General features: G+C 33.3%; 3 protein-coding genes across 4 annotated transcripts; 1 reads left to right on the forward strand and 2 right to left on the reverse strand.

Annotated features, from left to right (window-relative positions):
* Positions 1-3,096: 3,096 nt before the first annotated feature.
* LOC125871894 (DELLA protein RGL1-like) lies at positions 3,097-5,478 on the reverse strand. The gene is made up of 2 exons (XM_049552598.1): positions 4,570-5,478; positions 3,097-4,402 (listed from the first exon to the last, which is right to left on the reverse strand). Exons 1-2 carry the CDS (start codon positions 5,094-5,096, stop codon positions 3,175-3,177), a joined length of 1,755 nt encoding a protein of 584 aa, XP_049408555.1. The 5' UTR covers positions 5,097-5,478; the 3' UTR covers positions 3,097-3,174.
* Positions 5,479-5,673: 195 nt separating this feature from the next.
* On the reverse strand, positions 5,674-7,041 carry LOC125871897 (uncharacterized). The gene is made up of 2 exons (XM_049552601.1): positions 6,631-7,041; positions 5,674-6,336 (listed from the first exon to the last, which is right to left on the reverse strand). The coding sequence occupies exons 1-2, from the start codon at positions 7,004-7,006 to the stop codon at positions 5,882-5,884; spliced, it is 831 nt and encodes a 276-aa protein (XP_049408558.1). The 5' UTR covers positions 7,007-7,041; the 3' UTR covers positions 5,674-5,881.
* Positions 7,042-11,548: 4,507 nt separating this feature from the next.
* On the forward strand, positions 11,549-13,290 carry LOC125871898 (probable WRKY transcription factor 65). 2 transcript variants are annotated; one of them, XM_049552602.1, is made up of 3 exons: positions 11,549-11,787; positions 12,028-12,189; positions 12,494-13,290. In XM_049552602.1, exons 1-3 carry the CDS (start codon positions 11,708-11,710, stop codon positions 12,996-12,998), a joined length of 747 nt encoding a protein of 248 aa, XP_049408559.1. In that variant the 5' UTR covers positions 11,549-11,707; the 3' UTR covers positions 12,999-13,290. The 2 variants fall into 2 exon arrangements, with proteins under 2 accessions (XP_049408559.1, XP_049408560.1); XM_049552603.1 differs by having other exon boundaries at positions 11,559-11,787; positions 12,052-12,189.
* The last annotated feature ends 2,629 nt before the right edge of the window (positions 13,291-15,919 follow it).

Here is a 15,919-nt window from a genome sequence, read left to right on the forward strand (position 1 = left end):
AGTTGAAATATTAAAACACTCATTAAAGTTGAATGACACTCTTATCCTCCATTAAAACTCTACTCCTATAGTATTTTTAGTACACATGCATCAATTTACCTTCTATTAAATATCATCATTAGATATAAATATTTTTATCAAATCAGTCAACTGTATAATTATTTCTTCGTAGGATACTTTTCTTGATAACTCTAAAATTAATTAAGGAGTTGTAATTAATACCACAACATGGTCTATATTCATCGACCCAAAAAAAATATATATTGTAATTTGAATGATAATTCTTTATAAATAATTTAATAAAGAACAAATTTACATACACCAAAGATATGAAAGCATTGAAATTAGCAAAATAAGGCAATAAAATGAGTTTCGCTTAATAAGGGCTCATTCTCTTCTTCTATACTTGTTGGTTCAGACATTATAGATCGCCCCTTTACTTTTATATCTCTCTCTTCCATCCTCTCTCGCTTTGTGTATGTGTGTATGTTTCGCGTCTATGAAGTAACAAGTACAGCAGAATCAAACCCTTTTCGACAATGAGTTTTGGATGACCTAATTCATCTGATCCATCCTCTTGATGAGCTTCGATGGTTCTGACATCGTTTGGTCAGTCCTTCTCATCTAAATAGTCTTCGACTACTCTAAGGTTCACAATTCAGTAGCAGAACTAATGCGAGAAGTGAGAAATCGAACAAAGTGAACAAGGTTCACAATCCACTATCAGAACCAACGCGAGAACAAAGAAACCTTATCAAAAGACAAAGACTCCTAATTAAGGGAAAAAAGTGCAGAAGAAATCTTAAAAGACAAAGACAATCCTACATAAAGAAAAGAAGTGCAGAAGACTCATTATAAGACAAAGACTCCTAAATAAGGGAAACAAGTGCACAAGACTCCTTATAAGGAAAGGAAAGCTTTTTGAGGAAAAAGAATTACTTACCTTGTAGGATTTAACTAGGGTCTAATCCACCCTTATAAAAGGATCATCAAAGAGGAGAAACACAATTTTTTGCATAATCATAAATCGAGAATATTTTGCAGCAAGAGCTCGTGCAGCTGATGTTGACACCCAATTTTGGACCTCCACAATATATATTAATCATCGAGCTTCTTAAATTTCAAACGATTCAAAATAATTGACTTTATAAAATTCAAAATATTTTTCAAGTTATTTTAAATAAGTTTTGTCACTTTTTATAATTTTTAAATAATACATATGTTTTAAATAATTATGTATATAATTAGTATAATTCATGGATATTCGAGATTGTCTCAAAAAAGATTTAGTTTAGGCTAAATATTTTGTCAATTAGTTGGTTTAAGTAATAGTTTATATTTTTAAATTAATTAGTTTATAATCAAGTTAATTATTTTATTTTGTTAAAATTAAGAAGCTCATTGATTAATTAATGTTAATTCTCCTTATTGAAATTTTAGTCAAATTCTCCAAACTCAATTCAATTTGGCTACCTAAAAATGAATTGCAGACAAGCAAATGGACATCTCACCAAAAAAAAAAGAAAAATGCAAGAACCTGTGCACAATTAACAAGGCCACCCTCAAGATTCTTTTCTTAAAATAAAGAACTGTGTGAAAATTGGCTTATTTATTGGATTTGTCTGTGTGCTAGTCATGGTTACCTTTTGTTTCTTTGATAAGGTAAAGATTTTATTAAATGGTACCAAGATGGTACAAGAAAAGAAACAAAAACAACATATAACAAAAAGCAGCCTACTACATTCTTCTTCTATATACTGACTGGTTCAAACTATCCATTAAGCTACATTTACACCAGAAGGACAAATTTTTTAAACATCTATTCTTAATTCTAGAAATGTGAGTTCTCTGTCCTTCAAAGCAAGCCTTGCTCAGCTCCATCCATATTGTCCATAAGATACTCAATGGAATAGTTCTCTGCTATATTTCTTTTGGTATCGCATGGCGCATGCTACTGCCATCCTTCCAGTAAACCTTTCACATTCCAAGACATCACCCATGTAATAATACGATGGGTTAGGAGTAACTCCCAACATTCTCTAGAAAATCTGAACTGGAGAAAAAGATGCTCAACTGGGCTGATTTGCACAACTTGTAATTACGCCTGTTGCACTAGCTTAGCGCAAATATTTTGTACAGTATATTATATACCCATCAAAATAATAAAATATAAAGGTGATTAACTTCTTCCTGATCTTCTTGACACAGGTAGCATCTACTACATAGGTCAAAACATCTCTTCTCCAAGTTATTTTGAGTTACCCCCATGTTGCAACCCATCCAAAACATGCTACTTTAACAGGAGCTTTTGTTTTCCATATCATCCTCCAAGGCCAAGAGTTATCCCACTGACATGTCTTTATCAACATACTATAGCAATTCTTAACTAAAAAAATTTCTTGTCTTTACTTGCCAGCCAAATCAGGATGTCCACTCTGATCAAATACAAACTGATCCAAATTGTTGAAGCAACTGACAAAATTCTTCTATCTCCTAATCGTTCAAATTCCTCCGGAACCTTAGCTGCTAAACAGATTTAGAATGAAATTCAGCAATACTACCAACCTTTTTAGTTGAGCAGTTAAACAGAGTAGGAAGCTTATATTTTTGACATTCATCACCAACCCACAAATCTGTCCAGAATCAGTCTATTAAATTGACTGAAATCTTCCCAAATTTTATATTCTGTTCGGTAAGAAGTTTATTAATTCAATTCATTTGGGGAATGTTTTTTGGTAAAAGGATAAACCAGAAGCATGATATTTGTGATGAGGTTATACCTTTTGGGACCATAGAACTTCAAAGTTTTCTCTTCCTTTTTTCAGGCCTAATCATAGGTGTCTATTAATTGTAACTCCGCAGTTAACATATTTGATCTAAAGGGATAGGAGTAGTTATTAACCAAGCCATTTCCAGTCTCCCGCACTTTTTGAAGTATGCGACTCTAAATAAGGACCTCTGTTTCTTCTGCCCACTCTTTGTTCACAAGGTGCTCAAAACAAAGGAGGAAGGGTGAACAACAGGTACCACAAGCCTTCTATCCCAGAAATATGAGTTAGAGAGCAAAATCTAGATTTGGGTAGCTTGGAGATGCCTTATGGAACGTTGATGGTGTACAACTGAACTGAGCAAGTAAGCATCCTATTTGTTTCCTCAATAAGGCAAATTGTTTTCTTACAAGAACTTCCAAATGGATAGGGAATGAATTGGTGTTCCCTTCCACCCAATAATGAGGCCTTTCCCATCCTTTTGAAGATCACAAGAACTGCCTTGTGCAAATTGCTTGAGAATCAGATGAGCTTGATACCAAGCTGACTCACTAAGCTCTTCTTCCACCATACCAAACCTTGCAAAGAATGCTCTCCATACTTTAAGCTTCACATTCCTGGTGAACCTGTCCTCACCTTCAGCCGCCACGATGTTCCGAATACCTTCACCAAAATACACCCCTTCAATCGTTGTTCGACATGGACTGCCTCGATCCATGCAGTCCTCGAAGCAATCAAAAAATGCACTGTAAAAGTAAAGTGTCTCAATAAAGCGGTTTAAAAATGATGGTGAATTATGGTTTGCTTCAACTTCGCCAACAACAATAATTATTGGTCCAATACTTCTGACTACTTTCATCAAATTATCCAAACAATCTGGTCTTAGTAGCATTGTCCTTAGTATAGAGTTACAATAAACAGCCACAGTCTCATCTGTTTTAATATTGACTGACTCTTTCTTGAAATTTTTCATGTCCGAGACAAAAACTATATCAAATGAAAATGAAAGACCTAAGGACTTGGCGAAACTGTGTAATGTGTTGCTTGTTACTTCAAAGTTCTCTTTTTCTGTGCTTCCAACTGCAGTTATCTTAAGAAGTTCAATTGGACTGTAACCTTTTTCTGCAAGAGCTTGTATCAAGACTATCCACTGAATTCCACTTCTGATATTAAAATCAATCAAATGGATCTTTTTTGCGCTTCTGACATTTTCAACAATTGTTTGAACTCCTGCAAATTGCATCACTTGACTGAAGGGAATTAGTTGGTGGCAGGTCAAGAATGCAAAGTTGGTACCTAATGACATAGTTTTTATATACTTGAGGTGGCGATCTTCATCCGTACATGTGTATCTTCCAGTTGATCGATCAATCCTTTCTTCTAAAGCTTTAGCAAAATAGAAAGAAAGTCTCTGGACTGGATTACCTGAATCAGATGCCACCCACATACAACGAGAAATCAATTTGCTAGCTAGATGGAATTGCTGATTATTCACTTCTTCTGCTGCAGCTAGGAGGAGGTGGACAAGTTCCACGTCCCTTGTTTCCTCCATACAAAGGCCTGAGAGTGCCGAACCATATGGGTGGATAAACATAGAAAGACCATCTAGCCTTTGGGTGGAGTACTGTATGTACCTGTTCAGACATAATATGATCAAGTAATTAAAAGTGTGCTTGCTCTAACATCTTAACTTTTATAGATGAGATGGTCGCATACTTCAACTTGGTATTGATCAAGGTATGCAAAGATCTAACAACTTAAACAACTTTAAGGTGAGATAGTCACACAATTTTGGCAGTACCTTTCTCCAGCAGCCCTCAAGATCTCTTCCATTGGCAACTTGTGGCTGTTACCTAAGCGAGCCTCACAACTTAGTGCATTAGTGCTCAAGTTTTCCTCACTCGATTTCTTGCTCAGTCTGCCATAATTGCTCAGTAGCTCCAAAGATGCTAATGAAAACGGCTTTGGTTTTTCATTGCTAGAGTTGCCAGGTTCTGGTACTTGAGGCCGGAAATCATCATTCTTTGGTGCTTCAATAGTGGATTGGATTTGGACTGGTTGCAAGGGCATGACTGTGTTGGTGGGGAAATGATTTTGCGTCCAATCTGATAGACTTTGTTGCTGATCTTCCAATAAGTTGCTTCTAACTTGTTCATCAGATGTATTCTCTTCATTGTTAAGGCCACAAATGGAGTAAAGAGAATCAATATCTACACAATCTTCTTCAATGCCATTGACCACTAATTCACTTCTCTCATATCCTTTAAGATGAAACTGATCATCCTGGAAATCACTAAAACTATCATTGGAGATTGAGACGTTGGTCATGGTCTAAACTCCAGGACGAATTAGTGGTACCCTTAACAAAGTAGCCTCGAATGGCTTTATACTTTCAGGAGTACTGTCTGAAAAGCAGCACCATGTAACTTCTTGGATATATTTTGAGTAAAGTTCTTTTGATGGCTATGGGAGCTTGGCAATAATGAAAGTGAACTCTTTTGAGAGTAAAAACTTATGGATACATAGTGTTTTCACTAAATGAATATATATGAATGACATATGTTTGCATATAGACTTTATCTCGTTTACCTATGTTAAGTTGATACGATTTGGTGTAAACATCGAGGAGCCAATAAGATAACCTGGTCATAGAGAGATTAAAGCCACATTTTAAAATATTGGTTCAGCGTGATGTTTCCATGGCAACAAGCAGAAGAGTCCAGATGAAAGAATACACATCCCAAATAGACTACCATTGTTTCCATCTTTAAAGAAACTTCAATCATGTATATATATATGCATGTGGACAAATGCATAATTACAATCAGAAACAGATTAGAGCGTAATTAGTGACATATTTGGATGGAAAGGAAAATATTAATCGCAAAACAACAAGGGACTAGCTATAAGCCCCTGAAATATTTACATCGAATCAATAAACATATAGCATGTTCTTGCTAAATCATCCGTGAAATAGGATACTTTTCTCATATCAATTCATCATTTAACCACATTAAATTCATGTGGTTTGGTATAAACATCGGGTATGACATACTCAATAACTCTACCAAAAGTAGAAATTACACAAAAAGGAAAATACAATATGTCCAAATTCAGACCTTCTCATCATTGTTCCTAGAGTCACCAACAATATTGTCAATATCAACAACTCTTCTACCAAACATTACATAAACAACCCAAACAAGACTTTTCACAATTTTGATCATACCAATTGTAACAGTTAAATAATACAACCACCAACCAACAAAATCAGCCAATCCAATACTAATCAATAAGTCTCTTTTTTTCTCCACCACAACCACTAAAAACTCAACTTCATCTCTCAATCTCCACCACCAAAGTCCACCAAAACTCATTGCCAATGCTGCCTTTTCAATCCATTTATTCTCCCTTAGAATGCCAAAAACTGTGTCATCCACCACTGGCTTCACAAAAATATTGGACCAAAAGAACATTGTCTCATTTAGTCCCAAGAAGAATATAGCTCTTGTCAAAAATCCCCTTTCATAACCAATTTCATAAGCATCAACTCCAGCAGCTATACTACCTGTTAGAACATAAATTAATAAACTCCGTCGATACGTAATAATAAGTTTTTTTATACGTGTCACGATGCGATTTCTAGACTCACATCGACTAAATATATCATACATTATAAATGTAGCTAAAATAATAGAGTAACTCTTTATCTCTCCTTTGACTTCTTAGATCATTTAGTAAAGTTTTAAGGATGTACTTATTTTCGAAAAAACTTGTTGATTTTCTATTTTATCGACTTGACACTTATATTTGAAAGGCGGAAAAAACACGTTATATTCAAAATTATATTCTCAACACGTACCTTCAATGCCTAAACCAACGCAAATTTGCAATATGCATACGAAAAACCACACAGTGTATAATCGCGGTCTCGAGACGGGCTCTAGGGTACGCTTGATAAAGCAAGAGGTACCACCGGTTAAGGTATGAGAAAGTGCAGCAACACTGATAATAGAAACAAGAACATGTAGAAAAATAGGGTTAACTTGAAGAAAAAATTTGATTAGTAAATCACAATTAATTGTAATTTCTGTTGTTGAATAACCTACAAGATCAATAAGATAATGTGCAACAGATAGCCTAGAAAGTATAAGAAAAGAAAGAGGAAAAAGAAGACTAAGAAGAATAGTTGTAAAAAATTGAAATGGTTCTCTCAATAAATTTGCAAAAGAATCCATGAGAAAATACTAGAAAAAAATTGAATGGATTCTTGTTGTATATGAAAAAAAATATGAAGATAAGTACTATATATGTTCATGAAGAATGAATTTGAAAATAATACAAATTCTAAGAAGTGGTTGTCACGATGTCTATGTCTATCAAGTTTGGTTAAATAAATATAATTATAATATAATGTTTGTTTGCAACAAATCAAATAATAATGTGTGTGGTATTAGTTTAGTCTTTATTTTAGATTATTTAGGAAGGGACAACATGTAGTTTGATGCTTTGATGATAATTGATATATGGTCTAATATTTGTTTATTTGTTTCCCATCAACTACCAATAGATATATTTTTGAGAAGTGTAGAATGGGTATTTGGTAGATTATTATTGCAATTTAAAAAAATTGACAGTCACCTAATTTACGAAGAAGTTTGTTTATATGGAAACACTAAAGAGGTGGAATGTCATAGAAAGTTGACGTGTCATGTCACCAAATTAAAAAAAGAGGGAAGAAAATGTTATCAAATTAAAAATATTTTTTTTATTTATTTTTTATTTTTTACATCTCTTGTGTGATCCACAAAGTACTCATCTGAAGGACAGAAATAGTGACGCAACAAAGATTATAACAGCTACGGATTATCTGAATTTCAAAAAAAGATTTTGGCTGACATATTAATTATAGTCTTATTAGGTTTCAATTCAATCTAACGCAAAGTGAAGGTGGACTCTTTCGATAATGAAAGTGGTGGTAGTATTAAAAAACATAAAAGAGATTATTATTTTTTTGTATACTGATTGAATAAAAATATTTATATTATTAAGTAATTTGAAAGATAATTTTTTTTTAAAATTTGGGGCTTGAACTATATGGCGAGTCAATATCTATCAATTCAAACATAGTTTTTTCCGTTACCTAATTTATGTGTCATATAAGTTTCTTATTGTATGTCCCAAAAAGGATATAGTGTTTTTTTTAATTTAAAAGTAATTTGACTTTAGATTTGTCATTTTACTATGAATTGCTTATAACTTGTAGTTTTGAAAATTATTTAGTTGAAAACTTACCTTGTTGATCCCTTAATTTTATTATTTTGATCGTGAAAATCGATTTAACCAATAAATCAGACCCGATGGAAACTTAGAACTGGTTTGGATTAACTTAAAAAAAGTAATTTTTAAGTCAAAAAATAAAAAGTCAAACTAAAATGACTTTTAAGTCAAAAAATAAAAAATTAGGGGGAGACCTAATTTGGTTTTTGACTTATTTTAAGTCATTTTTTACCTTGTCAAATACTTTCTAACTTATTTTAAGTCATTTTTGACTTATTTTAAGTTATTTTTTATATTTGTCAAACACTTCCAAAAGTAAAAAATTGACTTAGAGCCCGTTCGGATTGACTTAAAAAAGTAGCTTTTAAGTAAAAAATAAAAAGTCAAACTGAAATGACTTTTAAATCAAAAAATAAAAAGTAGGGGGAAACCTACTTTTGGTTTCTGACTTATTTTAAGTCATTTTTGACTTATTTTAAGTTATTTTTTATATTTGCCAAACACTTCCCGAAGTAAAAAACTGACTTAAAAGTAGGTTTAACCGACGTTTAAACCAATCCAAACGGACTCTTAAAAGTAGGTTTGATCAACTTTTAAGTCAATCCAAACTGTCTCTTACACTGTTGATCTCTTATTTTTATCACCCAATAATTTTGCTGGTAGTTTACTTGGTCTTTTCTTGACCTGTCTCATTATCATCTTTTATTTTTTGAAAAATGGGTGTTTTGCATGTAATTTTATTTTTTTGCTACATAATTTTCATATTGTTATATATAATAAATTAGTTATTCCTAGTGAAAATGAACTGTTTGTGTGGTTGGAAGCATGTACCATTTTAAAAGATCGAGGATTTTACTATAAAATTGAACGAATAAAACTATTCAAAGAGGAGGGGACTTCAACTTATTTACATGAGAGTTCGACCATTCCAATTTTTATTTATTTTTTCCCTCCCTCTCCGAGTTTTCATCTTTTTGTTTCTGACTCGAATTTATAATTTTAAACTTGAAGGTGAATGACGCATAACACATGCAACCACCTCCGAACCTTGAGAAGAAAGTAATGTATGAAATAAATTGAGAGCTTCTTGCCATACAGAGACAAGTTCTGAATTTGGTTCAAGGTGCTTATTCTCTATCTTTCTTCGTAAAGCAGAAGTTTTTCAAGGTTACTCTTGGCTGAATCTAACTCCATTTTCTTATCAGCAGGGAACGGGGGAATGACTACTTGTAATAAAGCACAGGCTAATACGAGCTGATCAGAAGAAGCAAGGCTTAGATTACCAGATCCTGGACACAATCTTCCTAGAGATGGAGAGCCACTTGACTGTAAGGAAAGAAATCTATTTAGCCCTACCATAGAAACTATTACCTCGACTTGGATTGAAAGGAAGAACTTAGAACTGTCCAATTTGATACAATATGTAGGGTCATTTGGTAGAATGTATTAGAAAATCTAATGCATGTATTAGTCATGACATTATTTAATCTTTTGTTTGGTAGGATTTTGAACCTATGTATTAACTAATATACGTATTAGTTGAATATATACCATATTCAATATTATTTTATAGGGTGTATAATAATACATAGCAAACCATGATATTAGCAATACATAGGATATTAAAACACAAATAAGCATATATAAAGAAAGAATTAGTTTTAATGCATCAAATCAAATCAAATAGTGAATAAGAAATAGGATTCTAATATAACTAATCTCGTCATTATTCACATATATCAAATATTATTCTTATATACTTTATCAAAAAATAAATAAGAAAAAAGAAAAAATAGAGACAAGTTAAAAGGAATAAACGAAGTAGTAATTAGTTTGTTCTGACCTTTTGGAGAGGCCCAGTGGTTTGGGCTTGAGACTTCTATGTTAGAGGTCTCAAGTTCAAAATCTTTTGCCAACAAAAGCAAGGGGTTTGACTTTTGAGTTGAGAGTTGAGCTCGTTGCACCGAACTTGCTTAATGCGGATTACCTAATTTGCACGCTATAGCATATGAACAAAAATTTTAACTTGTGCATACCCAAAAAATAGCGATTACAAACTTTCCCTTGGCATAAAAAATAATTAATTTGTTCTTGTGGCTATCCATGACAACGACAAATCAATCCCATTAAACGCATTGTTTAGAAATTATTGGTTCGCAAAATGGCCAAACACATTGTATACTATTAAGAAATAGTGATTGTGCGTTATCGTTTTTCTCAAATTGTGATGGTGGGGTTATTATTTTTTCCTATCGAGGGGACCACTAGAATTTGGAAGTGAAGATTTTGAGCTTGTCATACATTTTTCAATTAAAATTAAGAATAAATTATGATAAAATATAATGGAAAAAGTAAGTTTGAACCATAGAAGAGATCTTTCAAATCAAAAGTATTATTAGAAGTAATATTTAAACTAATAACAAAAAGGATATTTAAATCCTTTTTCGTTATTGGTACCTTCCACTAGATTAGGGTCTATAATGATTCCAATCAGTCCAACTAAATGCATGGTGTTTGGCTCACTTAAATATGTGTATAAAAAAATATACTTCGTTTATTCTGAATTTACTAACTTAAATAAGATTGATTCGTCTTTGTATATTTTTTGTTAATTAATCTCTTTAAACAAGAAGGTTGTTTAAATAATAAGTATCTTCCATCTTTAATTATAAGATTGTAAGTTTGAATCATAAAAAAAAAGGTGAAAGCTCCTAAAAACGGATATAAAAAAATCGTAACACTAAAAAATTTTAATAGTACACTGGATTTGCTAGCTCAACTCTCACCTTATTATAAGAGATAATTCGTTTCCCCATCTTGTAATCCTCTCCCGATTTCTCCGCTAAATTGTATAGGTGGAGGCATTATGTATAGGCGGCTTTAGGCCCCTAACCTCTCTATTCCCCTACACTTGGAAGAAGTTGTGAGGATCTACAGAGTGTAATTTTAGAAGATTTATTTGTTTTTTCTGAAAAAAAGTGAAACAAACCATAAAGGAGTTTGGAATATTTGGCACAAATTTTGAAAAATGATGGGATGGCGGCTCTATCAAGGATTTGCACCTCAAAAGCAGCGTGTATCTATTGAATATAAAATTATTTTATCTTGTACTTAATTATAAATATTAATTAATCCCGATAATTATCTATTTTCTAAGTATATGAAAAATTATTCTATATATGTATATTAGGATAAGTTTTGTGTGTGATGTTGTATTCTAGTTCTAGTTGTAGATAAAAGGAGAGTAGTTTATGATAGTGGAAAAGGGTGAAAATGAATGAATAATATTCTATATTGGCACAGTACAGTTATTATTGTTGAGTGGAAATGTTAGCTCTACAATTAATGACATTCATAAAGATAGGATTGAAAACAACTTGTTTAACGTGTAGTTTTGGCATTTATCTATACCCCCTACTATCCATTTTCCATGTCACGTTTTATTTTGTATTATGAATATTTAAGATATTTATTTTTAATAAGAACGACAAATAAAATGAATCGACACGATGGAAGAGTAGTAGTTCATTCATTTTTTCTCTTTCCTAATCAATTGGAGACCTCCAATATTTCTTCTCACTTCATTCATACACCTCCATTTTTGTTCCTCAGGTAGAAGCCAAAAACATAAAAACAAGAAAAAGGAAGATCACACAGTCATGGGTAGAAGTAAGCCACCAAAATCACAATCTAAAACTTCAAGATTGCTACAACCACAATTTCTTGCCTCAAAAAACAGGTGATTCACTAAACTTCCAATTTCCAAAAGCTCTAAAAGTTAGCGTTTCGTCATAGATTTTGAGAATTTATCTGTTTGGTCATGAAATTTCAAAATATGATCTTTTAAGTATTTTCAAGTTTTTGGGACTTTCACTCACAAAACTTGGCGTATATTTATAGTTTGGTCATGGTTTTTGGCATCTCTTTTTGTTAGCATATATAAAGGGGCCTTTTTTCTGTTTTGTTTTTTTTCTGACAGCTCTGAGTATTCTTCTCATGTTAGAAAGATGGCTCAGAAAGTTGTTATCACAGTGCAAATGGAAGCAAAATCTTTAAAGCAGAAAAATGAAGGGCCTCCTTCAGATTGTTGGTCTTGGAGAAAATATGGACAAAAACCCATTAAAGGATCCCCTTACCCCAGGTAGATTTACAGTTCTCTCCCCACACCCCCACAAATCTAAATATTTTAACTGTTTAATACATGTTGAGGCGAATTCAAGATTTAGAATCTGTTGTTCAGAATAAGTGTGATCTTGATGTATTTGGTATGAGTTATTAGTTACTTTCTGAAAAATGTTTTTTGTGTTTGATTGAATCAGTAATATGAAACTAAAATTTCAGATAATTTCGAAGGAAAACGAAAAAAGATAAAGATAATTCTGATGTATTTTTCTTGAAAATGTACATTTCACCTAACATGTTGTAATGGATGATTTTGGATACAGGGGTTACTACAGATGCAGCAGTTCAAAGGGTTGTTCAGCTAAAAAACAAGTAGAAAGGTGCAGTAAAGATGCATCTTTGTTCGTCATCACATATACATCCAGCCATAATCATCCAGGTCCAAATTTGCCTAAAGACTCTGTTACACAAGAGCAAATAGTGGATCAACATGTGTCCCTCGAAGACAACAATGATGATGATGATGATGATGATGACGACACACAAAGCTGCAAATCCCCATTGAATAGTACTACTAGTACTACTACTGGTACCAGTATTCCCCAAGGCATACTTGAAGAGAATTTGTTCACTGATAGTTTCTTGGGAACAATTTCATATGATGATTTTCTGCCTCTTTCTTACCCTCAACTAATGAAATTTCCAAAATCTGAGTTGTCGGAAGAGAATGACTTTTATGATGAATTAGGAGAATTGGAGCTACCTCCATCTTCTACATCCTTCGCGGGCATTTTTGAGGAGGCAATCCTTGTAGATCCCTCCTCTTAGTAAAATGCAGGTATCAGTCACAGTTTCAGATAGGTTAGTAGGAATTGATTTCTCACAGTCACTCGACTAATAGTTATTGTATGAGATAATAACTATTAGTTGAGTGATCATCTGACAAATCAACCGCTTAAAGTAGTGACTATTAAGTTTGTGAATTCCTTGATGGATTTTGTTGCCATTATGTCAGTTGGCATATTGTATAGAAAGATATCACAGGAAGGAGCATCAAACATTTTATTTGAGGGTGCACTTTTGTAGCCATGTAAAGGAAACTCAGTTATTTGTATTTTTCAATAGAATGAACATGTTCATTTATCTGTTTTTAACTTTTAATTTTGCAGCATGTTGTGTTAACCTGATTCTTGTTTTTGTCTTGTGAGTGAAAAGATTTTGTTGATTTATTCAATTTGAAACTCAGAAAAGTTGTTCATTCTGGTGCTATATGTTGGTAAAATGATGCACCCAATCGTGCGCACGCTAAATTATTTAACTATGTAACTAAAACCTTCCACCAATACAAGTATCGAGTAACTTTACCGAGCAAAGTGCACAGGTCACTGTGTATCTTAAGATTGTGAATTTCTTGTTCATTTGGCACATTGTAAGTAAGATACTCACAAAAGGAGCATCGTACTTCCACTATGTAGCCATGTAAAGGAAACTAGGTGCTTTGATATTCTATAGGGTGGATACTTTTCTTTCCATCTGTCAAAGCATTTGTAGATAAAGTTATTTGATCCCTACGTTGGTGAGGAATAGTAGATACCCTATGGAATTAATAAATGTGTGCGTAACTGCCTCAAACCCTATTGTTATCAAAAGAAAAATAGGGTGGACACCTTTGCCTATTTGTTTTAAGCTTGCAACACGTTGTGTTGACATATATATCGAACACATGAAACAATTTAGTAAATTTCAAACTCAAAATTGAAATCTTAAGGTATGAGTAAAATAACTTTAAAATATTGATAAAATCCTCATCTATCTTCAAACTTGGATGTAAGGGACTTTTTGTTAATAATGGTGGTGTTACGCTACTTGACAAACTTTAGCTTATGCATACCTCAATTATTTCATCAAGTACGTGCTACTGACACATCACATTATTGGGTGCGTCAGAGACATTATACAGTCCAAACCTTCGATTTTCTTTTCTGTTTGTCTTTTTTCTTGGTTTTTGGGGGACCACTGAGGCACCCAAATCCCAAGTGTTTTTTTTTGCTAGACTATAGTGTTCAAATATAGACACATTTTTCATGGAGTGGTTTAGCTTGATGGGGAAGATATTAGTAGATTATACTAATAGCCAATAGGCATAGAGTAGATGTTGCTTCTTTGGAATTTTGCTGCACTATTGGTTTAAAATGGGTATATGTTCTTATGCCAGAATCTCCATCTTTTATATAGGAGGTTTAGATACCATTAAAAATGCCAATTGTGAAAGGCCCATGCTCATGAACCCAAGGATAAGGATTGAAGATATTTGTTTACTAATGGAAGTGTCATTTTTCACATACAGTAACTTACATGTAACAAGTCCCCTCAGCTATGGCCTATGGGCATTGAGTTTTTTCTCCAGAAAAACATCGACTTATGTTGGAGAAAGAAGGGAGAATATCTGGAAAGCCCATCCCTCTCCTTCTTACAAAGACAACAGAAAAGGCTATTTCCTACAGAAAATGGCAACTACTGCCACAAGGAGGTTTGAGAAACAAGCATTTATGAATGGCAGGAAATTCCCAACAAAAAGGATCCTAATCATGATGTAATGCATGACAAAAATGATCCAATCTAAATAATTATTTGTTGGTTCTACCACATAAAAACGCTCTAATAGAACTTTAGCGATGAAGAAACTGGGATCCCAGACATAGCCTTAATCTTTGCTAGTAACATCACCTACATAGATCTTCTTCTTTCGTTTATACTCTATTTTTTGCCAAGTCTACATGTATTCCAAGAGATAGTAAAGTCATTCAAGACAACTTCCTGTGATTACAAATCTACCTAAGCTCTTTTAACAACTTCAACCATTATTGTTCCACACCTAAAGATCAATGCATCTGGAAGTCTATTATGACATGACCAAATGATCTGTAGTGACCTTTCATTTTTATCTTCTATGTATGCTACTTGCACCTTTCGTCTAACATGGTCATTCTAGTCTTGTATGACCAATATGTTGGGCCTTAGAGGCCTGACATTCACTCTCATATAGCATTGTCTACCTTACAACTGATCCACTGAACTTGCCTTTTTTGTTTTGGTAGGTATATCTTCCTCTCACACAGTACTCAAAGTAGACAACTAACTAGTTTTGTGCTAGACGTCAACCTACCGCAACCCTTCTTTATCAAGGCTTGGAAACCAACAAGTTGAGCAAGCTCACACGGCAGAATTATTAAGGTCTAACATATAACTAGAAGGCATTCAGTAATTCACACTTGAGGGATGGGAAAAGCTTCATCAGAGGTTCAACAGATGAGACTCTGATGAAGCAATAACACCCTCCAATGACAAAACTTCCAGCAGAAAAACACAGATAAAAAATTGACACTCCCCAAAGAATGTACTTATAGAGAAAAGGAAAACAATCACCAAAACTGGCTCGACTGCACAGCAAATAGGGAAAATCAAATAAAAAATGAGAGATGAAAAATTAACTAGGGGCAGGGTGGCATACATTTATGAGACACCAAAATATTCCTGTATACAATTTGTTCCCAGATATCTCTGGTCATGATTACTGCATATGGAAAATATATCCTCATTGTACTTTCTTGAATCTAAACAATATGCAAGAGCATATGTCAACAATTTTTAGCAGGCATTCAAGCCTGTTCCTTTTCACGAATTGCCTTATAGCACTGGAGACTGCAAAGAGGTAGTTTTGTCTTAGAATCACGATACTTGTACGGATT

Source organism: Solanum stenotomum, chromosome 7 (genome assembly GCF_019186545.1).
Source record: "Solanum stenotomum isolate F172 chromosome 7, ASM1918654v1, whole genome shotgun sequence".
Taxonomy (NCBI): domain Eukaryota; kingdom Viridiplantae; phylum Streptophyta; class Magnoliopsida; order Solanales; family Solanaceae; genus Solanum; species Solanum stenotomum.

Bases quoted from the DNA above. Each gene is read 5' to 3' on its own strand.
- LOC125871897 (XM_049552601.1), bottom strand. From the start codon at position 7,006: ATGGATTCTTTTGCAAATTTATTGAGAGAACCATTTCAATTTTTTACA. The intron at 6,337-6,630 runs GTACGTGTTGAG...ATGTTCTAACAG, and splicing joins CGTTGGTTTAGGCATTGAAG to GTAGTATAGCTGCTGGAGTT.
- LOC125871898 (XM_049552602.1), top strand. From the start codon at position 11,708: ATGGGTAGAAGTAAGCCACCAAAATCACAATCTAAAACTTCAAGATTG. The intron at 11,788-12,027 runs GTGATTCACTAA...TTTTTCTGACAG, and splicing joins TTTCTTGCCTCAAAAAACAG to CTCTGAGTATTCTTCTCATG. The intron at 12,190-12,493 runs GTAGATTTACAG...TTTTGGATACAG, and splicing joins AAAGGATCCCCTTACCCCAG to GGGTTACTACAGATGCAGCA.
- LOC125871894 (XM_049552598.1), bottom strand. From the start codon at position 5,096: ATGACCAACGTCTCAATCTCCAATGATAGTTTTAGTGATTTCCAGGAT. The intron at 4,403-4,569 runs GTACTGCCAAAA...ATGTCTGAACAG, and splicing joins TTGAGGGCTGCTGGAGAAAG to GTACATACAGTACTCCACCC.